At 35.3% G+C, this 15,098-nt stretch overlaps 1 protein-coding gene across 3 annotated transcripts in view; it reads left to right on the forward strand.

The window, feature by feature from the left end:
• Positions 1-15,098, forward strand: part of FNIP1 (folliculin interacting protein 1) — a 133,495-nt gene that overhangs the window by 76,823 nt on the left and 41,574 nt on the right. For 2 of the 3 annotated variants that reach the window (XM_060008903.1, XM_060008905.1), the window contains exons 7-11: positions 308-391; positions 1,599-1,670; positions 4,676-4,811; positions 7,030-7,231; positions 10,935-11,020. In XM_060008903.1, the coding sequence (XP_059864886.1) occupies positions 308-391; positions 1,599-1,670; positions 4,676-4,811; positions 7,030-7,231; positions 10,935-11,020 (580 nt within the window). The remainder of the gene's footprint in view (positions 1-307; positions 392-1,598; positions 1,671-4,675; positions 4,812-7,029; positions 7,232-10,934; positions 11,021-15,098) is intronic. The other variant, XM_060008904.1, reaches the window with a different exon arrangement.

Here is a 15,098-nt window from a genome sequence, read left to right on the forward strand (position 1 = left end):
TTAGATGAGAAAGGATTGAACGTTTTACCTTGTATAGTGGAAGCTCATTTTTATTATTTATGTTTTATTTTTATTATTATATGTGGACTTATTAGTAAATTGTTATGTTGACATAAGCCATGACCAGAGGGAAACCATCCTGTTTCAAAAATAGGAAGCCAGCTTGAATTATTCTTACTTGTTTAAAGGTTTCCATCCATATCTGTTGGTCTGCTTTTGTACTTCCTTAGCTCACCTTTTATTCCTGACGCATTGTGGCTTCTCTAACAGCCCTCTTTCATATGTATTTTACGTTTCTGCCATGTAGGTCTTTCACAGTTCTGCAGCCCCAGGCGGGCATTCTCTGAACAGGGTCCGCTCCGCCTGATCAGGAGCGCCTCTTTCTTTGCAGGTTTGCCATGTGCTGTGTGGGTAGACTAGTTGGTGTGCCCCAGCGTCTAGAATTCATAGTTAAGCTGTGGAAACAAGAGAGTAGAGAAATGCAGTTGGGGAAGGTGTAGTTGAGAAAACATTGCTTAGGAAGTTTAAGAACTTAGTATCTTTCTACTGAATATGTTCTTAAAGTTTCCAGAAACTAAGTTATCAGTGGAATTGACATTTTCATGAAATTTCAGTTTGTCATTTCTTATTTTGTTATGTAATAATGATTTTAACTTTAGAATCCTAAACCAAAATATAGTATGAACGTTATTTCTTATAATACCAGTGGAATTTCTAATGTGACACTATCTTGTTTCCATGGCTGAGTAGCTTCTGTATCATGGTTCATCAATCGCAGAAAATATCCTATCTTACTATTATTATAAAATTTCTGATCTACACTATTCCATAAGAATGATTTCTCTTGGAGCTAAAATTTAGATGAACAAGCACCATTATATTCTGTAAAAGGCATATATGACTATGTTTGTTTACATCATTAAATAGATGATTGTAGAGTGTGTTCATGCTTCTGTATCCAGGAAGTTGTATCCAACTTCTTGTTTTAATTAATATTTATTTTTCTTACAAATGTAAGATACAAACAATGTATATATATTATAGAAAATTTGGAAAATATGAAAAATAGGCAAAAAAATATATTAGCCATCTTGTCAAGTGGAAATCACCTTATTTTGTTTGTTTGTTTTAAAACAAAATTGGGTTTATACTGTTCAGCTTTCTTAAAATTTTTATTATGGAGAATTTTTAAACATACATTTTTATAGGCAGAATAGCAGACAACCATCATATACCAGTCACTTACCCCAGCAACCATCATTCTTACTGGTCAGTAGATTGCCTTTTTTTCATTTAGCAGTATATTGTGAATATATTCATATATCTTTGAATATGCTTCTAAAATACTTATTTTAGTCATTCCTTGCTTCTTTAGGTATTATACCATAGATTATTTCATATTATATGTCAAATCTTCAGAGAGATCTCAAAGCTTGTTCAACTGAGTAATAGCTCTTGGTGTTGGGTTTGTGCCATGCTGTTGAAAAAAATAAAGGAATGCAATGAGATGAGCATGATTTAGTTTGCTACATAAAAGGAACAACATCAACCTGAACAGCACTGTATTTTATAAGTCACAGTTTTGTCTTGATTTGCAGTTCACAGCAACCCAATGGACATGCCTGGAAGAGAGCTGAATGAGGACAGAGACAGTGGCATAGCACGCTCTGGTAATGACAGGTTCATGTATTAATCCAATTTTTGATGAGATCACTGTTAGCTGACATTGATTTCCTTTTTTATCTTTAATTTTATCATCCAGTTTTATGTGCACAGTTTGTTAGTATTGATATTAGCCTTACAAGAGGATGGTAGAAACAGCAGAGATAAATATTTTAAATTAAAAAATTTTTCATGTTTAATGGTAAATGTGCCTGGTGGAACATGGCCTGGATGAATACAGGCTGGCTTAGGCTTAGCCAGTGTAAGAAAAATAATATTGCTCAAGAGACTGCTTAGATAGCATAGTAGAAAAAACACATTTGCTTATATCTGTTTTCTCCTAACTAGGGTTTAAAGTGTCAGACTGTCTCTTGCCCAGAGGAGCTTAGGCATTTTGAGCCAGTGTTATACATATTTCTTTGAAATACGTACTCTTCCAAAATTTGACAAAGTTTTATTGAAACATTGTGAGGATTAAAAAGAAAAAAACAAAAAAACCCCCAGATTCTATCCTTAACGAGCACAGCTTCTAATGAGAGAATAGCCAGGAAAATCATCTGTCATAGTTTATTGTTTGAGGTGTTCTGTGATAGACCTGTGGAGAGGTTCAGAAAAACGGCACCTAACTTAGCCTGGGCAAGGGGCAGGTTGTGAGTAAAGCTTTACAGAGTGTTGATACTTGAAATAAATAGGAGTTACCTGGCCAAAGGCATGAAAGAAGGACATTTCAGTTAAAAGGAAAAGTGTCAGGGCTCAGAGATAAGCATAAGAGAAAGGTGGAGTACTCTTAAGTTTGAATTATTGTTGGATATGAGAAACTTTATCCACTGTGATTATCTGTATGTGTTGTCACATTGCATGGCTCTGCTATCTAAATTGTTCACAAGTCAGTTTTGAGTCTGGATGGAGACTCCAAACTTCCCATATATTGTAATCCCTAGTTATGCATAAGAAATTTCAAGAAAATTTTTCAGATACCTGGACTCTACTCTTGAAGATTCTTGATTTACCCTAGAGAAAGGCTTAGGCATCTGTATTTGAGGAACAAAAAATGAAAAACTCAACCACTGATTCTGATGGACAGCTCGAGTTAAGAACCACTACTCTAATAGGAGAAGTCTCATCTTTCAAATAATCTCACCCTTCTTTTCTAATTGAGTTATTTTTGTTCTTAGGAACTAATCTAGAGTGTATTTCTCTTAATACTGTTTGCATCTATGTAATCTAGAGATTTCGTTTTCTGTGGCAGGAATTTAGTTTTCATTATTTATCCAAGATTTCAGAAGTGATAAATTAATGTCTCTATACTTCATTTTCTTCATCTGTAAATTGAAGGGCCTGGCAAGACTGATCTGTAAAGCTTCTCCAAGCCATTGAATTCATATATGCTGTTTAAGTTAATTGCATATTTTCTTCCTTTTTCTGATTGTGTTATTTTTAATAACAGAATTTGATAAAACAGAGCTTTTCCAAATTTAGAGTAACATTTGATTTCTCACAGAAGCCATACCCAGATTAGTTATACATGCCTAAACTTAGACTACAAAGTTTTATACTACTAATTGATAAAATGTGGTATTTTCAAGAAAGTAGTCCAGAATTAATTCATTGGTGGCCCAGATGTTTGCATGGCACATAGAGCTCTCCCCTTTACCGTTGAATTTGTCAGAATTCAAATGAACATATTTTCATAATGATAATCTCTTAGTTTTCAGTCCCGGTGTCCAAAATAATATATCATCTGGCATGTATCTTTTTATAGATGATAATAATACTTCCCTTTTGATTATTTTACAAATTTTCAGTGTGTGTTTATAATGATGAAAATGGGAATCTATAATATTTCTAAACAAAAGCAAGCCCTTGAGGTCTTTTTCTCTCTAGATTAAGTGGAGAGAAGGAGCAAATCCCCCCATAAAAGAAAGGATTTTAGCTTTTAATACCCCAGGCAGGAAACAGAGCTTTTGGATTGCAGAGAAGGGTTTTCAGAAGAGAATAATTTCCATAGTTAGGGGATTGCAGCACTTATAATCAGAGTGGACTCTATTGGGATGTGTCTGTTCCAGAGAGCAGTGTTCCAGAGAGCAATGTTCCAGAGAGCAATCTATAGGATTTACTCTTTCTTGGAGCTTGATAGGTATAGTCATGACTCTTGGTAAAAGTACCCAAGCATTCAGAGGTGGCTACCTATGCACAAGTGATCCATGAGTACTTCTTTTTTTTTTTTTTTTTGGCCGCCACGCAGCATGTGGCATCTTAGTTGCCCGACCAGGGATCGAACCTGTGCCCCCTGCATTGGAATTGTGGAGTCTTAACCACTGGACCGCCCCGGAAGTCCCTCCATGAGTACTTTTCTTTTGTGTGTGGTACGCGGGCCTCTCACTGTTATGGCCTCTCCCGTGGCAGAGCACAGGCTCCAGACGTGCAGGCTCAGTGGCCATAGCTCACAGGCCCAGCCACTCCGCGGCATGTGGGATCTTCCCGGACCGGGGCATGAACTCGTGTCCCCTGCATCAGCAGGTGGACTCTCAACCACTGTGCCACCAGAGAAGCCCCACTCCATGAGTACTTTTAAATGATGTTTTAAATGGCATTCAAACACTTATTTTCAAATTAGCTTTTGTTCTTAAAATCCAGCTGCTGCATTGGAATTGAACTGCATCGTATTTAATTTAAGGACTAAGGATTCAGCTAAGCTAGGAGACAGTGTCATGGCCAAAGGAATAAAGCTTTATTTCAAAGTAGCATTTTCGTCTGGGGTGGGGGTGGGGAAGGTAAGGATGTCAAAAGGGGATTGTATCAGGGTCTCTTGCCAGCTCACTTTTAGCATGTGATTTTTTTCTGGGACCTTGCTCCAACAATGATGTATTTTTTTAAATGGAAATTTTAGAGCCTCATTCAGCAAAATGGAAAATTTGAGTCACCACTCTTAAATTTGTTAAAAAGAAATCTGTTCTTGTTTTTAGTAATTATTAACTTATACATTATACTTGTTCTTACTCTGACTTGACAGCATCTCTCAGCAGCTTGCTTATTACACCATTTCCCTCTCCAAACTCCTCACTTACCCGAAGTTGTGCCAGCAGCTACCAGCGACGCTGGCGACGTAGCCAAACAACAAGTTTGGAGAATGGGGTGTTTCCTAGATGGTAAGTTGGGACTTTTTTTTTTTTTTGCGGTACGCGGGCCTCTCACTGTTGTGGCCTCTCCTGTTGCGGAGCACAGGCTCCGGATGCGCAGGCTCAGCGGCCATGACTCACGGGCCTAGCCGCTCCGCGGCATGTGGGATCTTCCTGGACCGGGGCACGAACCCGTGTCCCCTGCATCGGCAGGTGGACTCTCAACCACTGCGCTACCAGGGAAGGCCGGGACTTTTAATTTACCACAAGATTGAATAGTTCCTTTAACACAATTGTGTATGTTAAGAGCCTGGACCTTGTATTTTGTATTTTTCAAGTCTGGAACTGGAAACTTTTAAAGTGTACTACATTTTAAAAAATTGTGGTAAGTTATGCGTAACATACAATTTACTATTTTAACCATTATTAGCTGTATAGTTCAGTGGCATTAAGTACCTTCACATTGTTGTGCAGCCATAGCCATTCACGTCCAGAACTTTATCTCCACAAACTGAACCTTTATACACATTAAGCAATAATTCCCCATTCCTCCCTCCCCTTAGCCCCTGGGAACTACTATGCTATTTTTTTTCTCTGTAAATTTGATTGCTCTACATACCTCATATAAGTGGAATCATAGAATATTTATCCTTTTATGTCTGCCTTATTCCACTTTAGCATGCCTTCAGGGTTCACCCATATTGTAACATGTATCAGAATTTCATTTTTTTTTATGACTAACATTCCATTGTATATACATATACATTCCATGGTATATACATTTTGTTTATCCACTCATCTGTCCTTGGACATTTGGATTGCTTCCACCTTTTGGCTGTTGTGAATATGCTGATATGAACGTGAGTCTACAAATGCCTTTCAAGTCTCCACTTTCAATTCTTTTGGTTATATGCCCAGAAGTGGAATTTCTGGATCATATCATAATTCTCTGTTGAAGTTTTTAAGGAACTGCCATACTCTTCACCACAGTGGCTGTACCATTTTACTTTCATTCCCCCTAGAAATGGCCAGGGTGTTTTTTTGTTTTTGGCCACGCTGCATATCTTAGTTCCCTGACCAGGGATTGAACACGTGTCCCCTGCACTGAAAGCGTGGAGTACTAACAACTGTACCGCTAAGAAATTTCCCTGACTAGAACTGCACAAGAGTTCTAATTTCTCCACATCCTCACCAGTAGTTAATTTCCTTTTTTTTTTTTATTTTTAATAATAACCATCCTTATGGATGTGAAGTGGTATCTCCTTGTAGTTTCAATTTGCATTTACCTGATGGCTAGTGATGTTGAGCATGTTTTTGCTTTCTTATGGGCCATACGTATGTTTTCTTTGGAGATAGTCTATTCAAGTGTTTTACCCATTTTTAAATCAGGTGTTTTTTTTGGTGGTTGTTGTTGAATTGTAGGAGTTCTTTATATAATTCTGGATATGAATTCCTTATCAGATATATGCTTTGCAAATATTTTGTCCCATTTGATTAGTTACCCATTTATTCTGTTGATAGTTTCTTTTGATACACAACAGTTTTTCATTTTTATGTAGCCCAATTTATTTATTTTTTTCTTCTGTTGCCTTTACCTTTGGTGTCATATCCAAGAAACCATTGCCATATCCAGCGTCATGAAGCTTTTACCCTATGTTTTCTTCTAAGGGTTTTATAGTTTTAACTCTTCTGTTTTGGTCTTTGATCCATTTACTGCATGTTTTGATATTTCAGTTTTTCATGTTTCTATTTTGGCAAGTTAATTCATTCTTGATAGATTTTTTTTTTTTAGTCTGTGTTAAGTACAGCTAAAGATGATGAAGCTTCTTGTTTCCTTTTTTATTCACTCCCTTTATTCCTTCACCTTTGATTTTATTCCTGGAATCTAAAGGGGAGATAAGTATATTCTAGAACAGTGAAGAGATTATATCAGACTCATCTATAAACCTTAAAATTCAGGCTCTTTTAGGTTGGTTATACATTGGGATTATCTACTTTTTTAGTGACTTCTTATTGAACAAAAATGTTTCCAATCTGACTCTCTATTAAAATTTCTTACAAAAATATGAGTATAAAGGAATAGCCAGTAGATTTCTCAAAGAAATACACAATTGGTATGGATTTTTAGATTTACTTGATAAAACACTGGAAGACCTTTAGCTTGCCTACATTTAATTAGCAAGGGGATTGAATTGTGAATTTAATTATTTTTATATTTTTTTAAAATGAAAAACCATTTATTTTTAAGGTCTATAGAAGAAAGTTTTAATCTGTCAGAGGAGAGCTGTGGCCCTAACCCAGGGATTGTGAGGAAAAAGAAGATTGCAATTGGGGTAATCTTTTCATTATCCAAAGATGAAGATGAAAGTAACAAATTTAATGAATTCTTTTTTTCACATTTTCCTCTGTTTGAAAGCCACATGAACAAATTAAAGAGTGCAATAGAACAGGTAAGCATAGTTATGTTTATGGTTTATTTATATTTTTTATTTTATTTTCCTTTGAATCTTATTCTCTTGCTTAAGCATTGTGTTTATTCATTTGGCAGAAAAATTAACAGAATCTGTGCAGGTACCCTACAAAGTGATCTGAGAGATGCAAAGTAGACTTCAGCTCCTTTTAAGAAGCCTACTACCTAAAAAAAAGTTGTAAGGTCATTTATCCATTCAATAAATAAGTATTTGAGGGCCTATAATGTGGCAGGCACTATTCTAGCAACTGAGGATAAGATGTGAAAAAAAGCAACACTCCTGACCTCATGGCATAGAAAATAAACAAATGAATATATAAGATTTTAGATGGTAATAAGTGCTATGGAGAAAAATAAAACAGAGAAAGCTTTTTAAGGAATGCTGGATAGAAGGATTACAAATTTTTATAAGATAGTCAAGAAAGCTCCTGATAAAATGACATATGGTCCAGAGATATGGAGGAAGTCAGCTATAACCATCTGAGAGAAGAATGCTCCAAGAGGGGCAAAGGAGTAAGCCTGATGCTTGAGCATCAGCAAGGAGGAGTAAGGATGCCAAAGTGGCTAAGTTAGAAATAGGACCAGATCATGTAGGAATTTATAGGATACCATGGTATGAGCATTGGCATTTACTCTTAAGAAAGATGGGAAACCATTGGAGTGTTTTGAGTAGGGAAATGACATTATTCATGAGAATCACTCTTACTGCTGATGGAGAATAGATTTCAGGGCCAAAGGTGGATGCTTTGGGATCAGTTACAAAGCTGTTGAAGTAATTCAGGTGAGAGATGGTGGATACTTAAAGCACTTTCGTGATGGAATTGGTGACAAGTGGTTGGATTCTGGATATTTTTGAAAATAGAGCTAAGGAGATTAGCTGATGGACCGAATTGGGGTTAAGACAAAGAATAATAGAGGTTGACTTGGGATTTTTCTTTTGAGCAGTAAGAAGGATGGAATTGCCAGTACTAAAATGGGAAGACTACAAATGGAACAGGTTTGGTGGAGGAAGATCAGCAGTTTGTTTGCAGTGCCTCCTGTACATCCAAGTTGTTGTGAGTCTAGAGTTTAGGGGAAAGGTCCAGGCTGGACAGTCACCAGTGTATATATGGTATTTTTAGCCAAGAAACTGATTGAGAGAGAGAAGAGAGGAGAGGAGATCCTAGGCCTGATTTGTAGAGCGTTTCAGTAGTTAAAATTTGAGGAATTGAGAACCAGCAGGGGAGACTGAGGATTGGCCATTCAAATAGGAGGAAAAACAAGAGAGAGTACTTTTAGGGGTGAGCCAGGTGAAGAAAGTAGTTTAAGAAGTTAGGAGTGATCAGTTGTGTCAAATGCTGCTGATAGTGCATGTAATAAATTGATGTAACGTAAGAAAATTGTGAATATATGATAGAACATAAAGATAACTAAAAAAGAAGGAAAATCAAAGTTTTTTAGGAGTTCATAGGGAAGAAAAATGACTTCCTACTGGGAAGATGTTTCATTTGAACTGTATCTTAAAGGATGTGTAGGATTTTTTAAACAAAGTTTTGAAAAATGGATATTGCAGAATAACAAGAAAAATTGATATCCTTGTCGCCCAAGGATAACTCATTAACATTTTGCTGAAAGTCTTACCCAGGCCTTTTCTATGTGTATTGTACTTTTACTTGATTGGGACTGTGCTGTGTTCATGCTGTTTTAATTATGTGCCCATTTTGAAAAATTCATCATTGTTAACATACACATTTCTCATTTTAAATGGTTCTTGAATATATTTTAGTGGCTTTCCTCCATTTAAATAACTCTTTTATTAGGTCATTTCTGCTTTTTCACAGTTATAGCTACATTGCAGTTAACATCTTGGTGAATTTTCCAGATTATATTTTATAAGAGATTCCTATAAGTTGAACTATCAGTGGGTGTAACTAAAGTTCTTAATCCCTGTGACAATATGCAGAAAGGAAAAGATACAAAGAGGAGTAGTGAGTGATATGGCTGGCAGAGCTAATGGTGACCAGATCACAGAGAGTCTAGAATGCTTGCCAGAATTTTTGACTTTGTTAGGCTGTCTTCAAATTGTACTATAGGAACATTATTTTGGCAGTATGTTTAAAAGAGACTAGTAAAAGAGAGTAGAGATGCGAGACCAATTAGAATGTTCTAGAAAGCAGAGGATGCATTTCAGTAACTCATTAGTGTCTGAGGATCATCTGCCTCTAGAGAAGACACTATATTAGTTATTTACATTAAATCTGTTAAAGACAAATAGATTATTAGCAGTACGTTTTTACTGAGCAGATGAGTAAAGTACATTTTCATTTACTTTTTCAGAAGTTCAGCACTGGTGACATTTTCTACAGTTTGCTGCAGTCTCTTTTTGTAGTCTGTTGTTGCCAAAGTCAATACATGGAATATTAAGCTGTGGTTGAACTGACATTTCAGTTACTTGCAGAAGTGTTTAAACTTTGTATAAAACTTGAAATATTCAGGCACTATAGAACTCATTAAACATTACTTTTTAAATGTTTTAATGTTTTGTTCATTCTATACCGAAAGTGCACATTGCAGTACTTAGAGTTGTGTGGATGTTTGTTCAAGTTTAACATCTTATTTCTTAATAAAACTGAAAGATAAAGCTGAGTGAATACTTTCATATAAATGAATAGGACTTAGTTTAGAACGTTCTGTAGTTGGTAATTAATCATAGAATGTAGTAAACACTGAACCATCCAAATAAGTTATGTTCTCGGGCCAGTTTTCAAACTATCACTTACTTATTTTTTTAATGAAAATCTATGGATGCTGTTTCTGAGCACTGTGGGAATTATTTCAAAGTCTGCGCTACCTTTTGAGATCTATAATGTAAAATTTTTTATTGTTGGTAAAATTAAGGAAGAATACTGCTCGATTCTAGCTAAAGAATATTTCTTTATAAATTGGGAGTCTCTCAGCAGTTAGTGAAAACATAAAGTTAACTGTCACTTTTACCCTATTGAAGCTTTTGGATGAACGTGAATGATTCTGGCCTGAAGTAGTCTAACATTTTCTTAAATATATGTTTAAACATTTTAAAAATAATGTGTAATTACATAAGTAATGCATAATTACGTATTTTTGAAAAAGTTTTAAAAATTTCAAAGTTCTTTCTGATATCCATATTCTAATCCTGATCCCCTTTTTGTCTACCTAAAGCAGGACTTATCAACTTTGGCTAAATATGTTTTTAAGAAAGCAGATATTACTAATAACTTGATACATCTTTCAGTAGCATCTTTATATTTTAGATTTTAAAAAAGGATTTAGTTAACAGAACCATTGTTTATGAAATATTAGTGAAACCCAGGAGCTGTTGTTACTGACTTATCATTTTATGATCTGTTTGGGAGAAAAAAGTTTTATGTAACCCAGAAACTGTCAACATCATCCTCGTTGTGTGTTGACATTCTGTGGTTTGACAGTTAAGTAAGAGGCTTACCATTGGAGGAATTTGAATTTTATTATACTCATTAAATGACCAAAGGTGCAAAAAAAATAAAATAAAAGAAAGCCACTAGAAATATGTGTGCCTTCTTTATGTATATCTAGTTAAGAATGATGGGTAGAATGTTGTGGAAATATGTGACTTTGTCTTTTACTTTTTTTCCCCCCATATTTTGCCCATGATCAGTGTAAGAATTAACTATTTGATTGCTTTCAAGGCTATGAAAATGAGCCGGAGATCAGCTGATGCCAGTCAGAGGAGTTTGGCATATAATCGAATAGTTGATGCCCTAAATGAATTCAGGTACCTATTCTCCAGCTTTTCATAATATAGAATTGTTTCGCAGTGTACACTGGAAAATTTATTTATTTTTTTAACTTATTCTAATAAAATTTAATTCTTTAAATTTCTCTGTCCCATAGTCAAATGAGGGTGTAATTCAGTGGGCCATTGACTCCTTTGTTATTAAATATAAAAGTGCTTCGAATTCAAGCACACGTGGGAGGAGTCAGTGGTGTGGTTTCTAGCACTGGACCACTAGACAAGCAGATATGACCAGAAGAGACCCTTGTTTTAGCAGAAATGTGCTTTGTCCTTTGTTGGGCTCCTAGATGTAGGGACTGGTTAAGTGTTATTTAACCAGTGATGGTAATCACATGTTCTTAGATACGTGGAATACAAAGATACACGGATACAGGGAATATGAACTTGATGTTCCATATTACTCTGTTGCTTAATCCTTTCTCTAGCAGTATTTTCTGACACAAAAAAGCTTGGAGCCTGAAGCTCTAGCAAGTGCTGTAACTGCACTCTAATTATGGCAAGGAAACATATTACATATGAACTTATGTTGGGAATCACGCTAAATGACTGATGTGTTTCTGTCTCAAAGAGATTCATTTCAGTTTTACTTCATCCTCTCATCCTCTCAGTCTTTCCTCCTTTAGACTGGAGAAATAGTATAACACTTAGCCCAAGAACTCAGACTTTAGTACCTGACAGACAGACCTGTGGGCTAACCCTGGCTCTGCCTTTGATTTGTTAGCATTTTTGACCCTTAGTTTTCTAATGTAATACCTGTGAATTCAATTTAGTAATAATCTAATAGATTGTTGTAAAGATAGAATGAGATAATGTATGTAAAGTACTTAGCAGAAGACCCAACATTAATGTGACTGCTGTTTTCTGTGACAAATATAACCTACAGCAGTGCTTCTTAAAAGTCATTCACAGCTCAACTTCACAGTATTGCCAAATCTGCATATCATCTATGCCATTTTAATTTGATGTTTCTCTTTAAATTGACCCTATTTTATACCTAAATAAGTGTATTTCAGAATGTGTGCATCATTACCCTAGATGGGGAATCACCCTTCTTTGCTGTAATAAGCAAGCTGTAAAAATGAATGCATAATAATTAAAATTAAAAATATGTATCTGTGTACACATAAGGTTTATTATCACCAGTAGTCCATGTACCTCACTTGTATTCATTGGCTTGTGTTGTATGGTCCCTTATTGGGTTAGGGGTCTTCTGAATTGTTTGCTTAAATATGAACTGTTACATTTTGAAGTGAAAGCCTATTTTAGCCTGTGATATTGCAGGATTGCTATTGTGAAACTGTAGGCATGTCATGTAATATACTTTTTTTTTTTTAAATGGAAATGACTAAGGAGTCGTGTATTTAGTAAATTTGACAATAAGAGAGAACTCATGTTTATTTTCAACTTTGATCCTTTTTTATTCTTCATTTTTCTCTTTTTGTGTTAAACCACAGTGAAAGTAAATCTGGTTTTTTAAACCTCTCTCAAAAGGAGAGATTTCATTGCCTCAGCCATATTCTAGAATCTTTGAATTTATGATAAAATAACTTAGTTTCCTAAATAAAAGGTATGTTTTATAGAAGTGTTCTGTATGATTTTTGAGATAGAATTATAGGTAAGCATTAAATAGCAATTGTATGGTAAAAATAACCTAAATTAATATGGAATATTTAATCATGTTTTTAATTTATTTCAATTGAAAATGTTTACTTGGCAATTCCCTGATGGTCAAGTGGTTAGGACTCTAAGCTTTCATTGCTGAGGGTGCGGGTTCGATCCCTGGTTGGGGAACTAAGATCCTGCAAGTCGCACGACGTGGCCAAAAAGTTTTGTAAAAAATTTAAAAAAAAGAAAAAGTTTGCTTTATGACTGTTGCATAATATTCATTGGCTGGATTCAGTTATTGAGGAGGAGAAGATTTTCTAGTCATCTGTTATTCACCATAATTTTTAGGATAAAAGACGTTAAACGTGAGTTTTTAAATCTTTCTTGTGCAGTAAACACAGTGGTTAGAGGAAATGTACAGAAAAACACATTAGAGAATTAAATTTCAGGCTTTATTATTTCTTTTTTTGTCTTGCAAGTAATTTGTACTGGTGAAAATTATGTTAGAGCTAATATTTTCTGCCATATATTTTTGTTAACATATTCATTTTAGGCCTTTCATAAGTTATCAAATGAAGCATGCTAACAAACAATACAGTATTTAAAAAAATTTTTTTATTGTGGTAAAAGTAAAACAACATTAAATTTAACATTTAACCATTTTTAAGTGTACAGCTCAGCAATGTTAAATACATTCACATTGTGCAACAAATCTCTATAACTTTTTCATCTTACAGCGTTAAAACTATAAACACTCAATACTAGTTTAGTAATATAGTATTTTTAATCCGTCTGTTTCTTTAGTTCATTGGCATCTTCACTCTATATATGAATTATGTGTGAAGTTATTCATAATTTCATTTGTTCATACCTTAAGAATTCAGGTTATTACATTTCTGGTGCCATTCATGATTAAATCAAGTTTTATATACATAAATGTTTCTTATAGATGAAGTATAGAGGAAATGAAGTACATTCCCTCAATATTTCTAGACGGAATTTCAAACAAATTTAATGAGCTGACTTTGCTTGGCTGTCTGTATTATCTTCATAACTTCTCAATTCATGTAGACCTCTTTGTATGTTTCTAAAAGCTTTCATGTGAAAGCTCAAAATTTGATCGTTTTATGAACATACGATTATATAAATAATTTTATGTCAGGATGTTTGCTTAAAATGAGAATTTCTTTGAGGTGTTTTGTTTTTTGGCCGCACCCTGCGCATGTGGGATCTTAGTTCCCCGACCAGGAATCAAACCCACGCCCCCTGCATTGGAAGCATGGAGTCTTAACCACTGGACCACCAGGGACGTCCCAAGGTGTATTTTTTTGTTTTGTTTTGTTTTTTTGTGTTTTTTTGCGGTACGCGGGCCTCTCCCTGTTGCGGCCTCTCCTGTTGTGGAGCACAGGCTCTGGACGTGCAGGCTCAGCGGCCATGGCTCACGGGCCCAGCCGCCCCGCGGCATGTGGGATCTTCCCGGACCGGGGCATGAACCCGTGTCCCCTGCAATGGCAGGTGGACTCTCAACTACCGTGCCACCAGGGAAGACCCTCCAAGGTGTATTTTTAAAAATTAATTTAAAGATACTTTTTGTATGATTCAAGAGGTAAATTATACTGAGTTGCTTAAAGCAAATGTTAATGATTTAGGCTGCATTGGATAAATTTTCTATCAATAGATTTGATATTTCAGTAAGTGTTCTACAGTTAAAGAAAAAGAGGGACACATTAGGCTCAACATAAATGCTTTTCTATTTTATCTATGTTGAATAAAGTTACTGAGACCAGGTTAACAGGTAGGTGAGAGAACTCCAGCCAGCACACATTTTACTTGGCCTCCTTGTTTTTTACAAACATTTGAACCTTTAGGCGTTTAAGCCAGACAAGCTCTCTCTAGTTTGCCATAAGCTCTATCTCTGCCAGTTGTATTAACCCATATATCGTATAATTTTGTAGCGTCCTGGCCACTGAGCATTATTAAAATTTAAACGTCTGTTTTAGGGGTTGGTGATATATATCCACTAATCTAGACCCAATTCTCTTTTAGTCTGTAAATTCAGTCTGATTCTCTTCCATTTTCTGAAACTATCCATGTTTGTATCTTTGGAGCAAGCCCAATACAGGCTGAATAATGAACCCTCTTCTGGAGTGTTGGGAATGGGAATGAAAAACAACAAAACAAACCATGAACAAAATGGTAGATTTGGAGACGTGGCTATCTGTTATATCCTCTATTTCTTGGCCACTCTGTATTATTAATTAAGAGTGTAAATAGCTTAATTTCACATATATATGTGTATGTACATATGTAGATATATATGTGTATATACACATGTAATTAATAGACTTAATTCTAACAGTGTCAGAGTTACAGAATAATTGAGCTAACAGTTCAGAAAGTTTTTGCATATAGCTCTCTCCCCACTACCCATAGTTTCACTGATTATTACCAT

This window comes from Delphinus delphis, chromosome 3 (genome assembly GCF_949987515.2).
Source record: "Delphinus delphis chromosome 3, mDelDel1.2, whole genome shotgun sequence".
Lineage (NCBI taxonomy): Eukaryota > Metazoa > Chordata > Mammalia > Artiodactyla > Delphinidae > Delphinus > Delphinus delphis.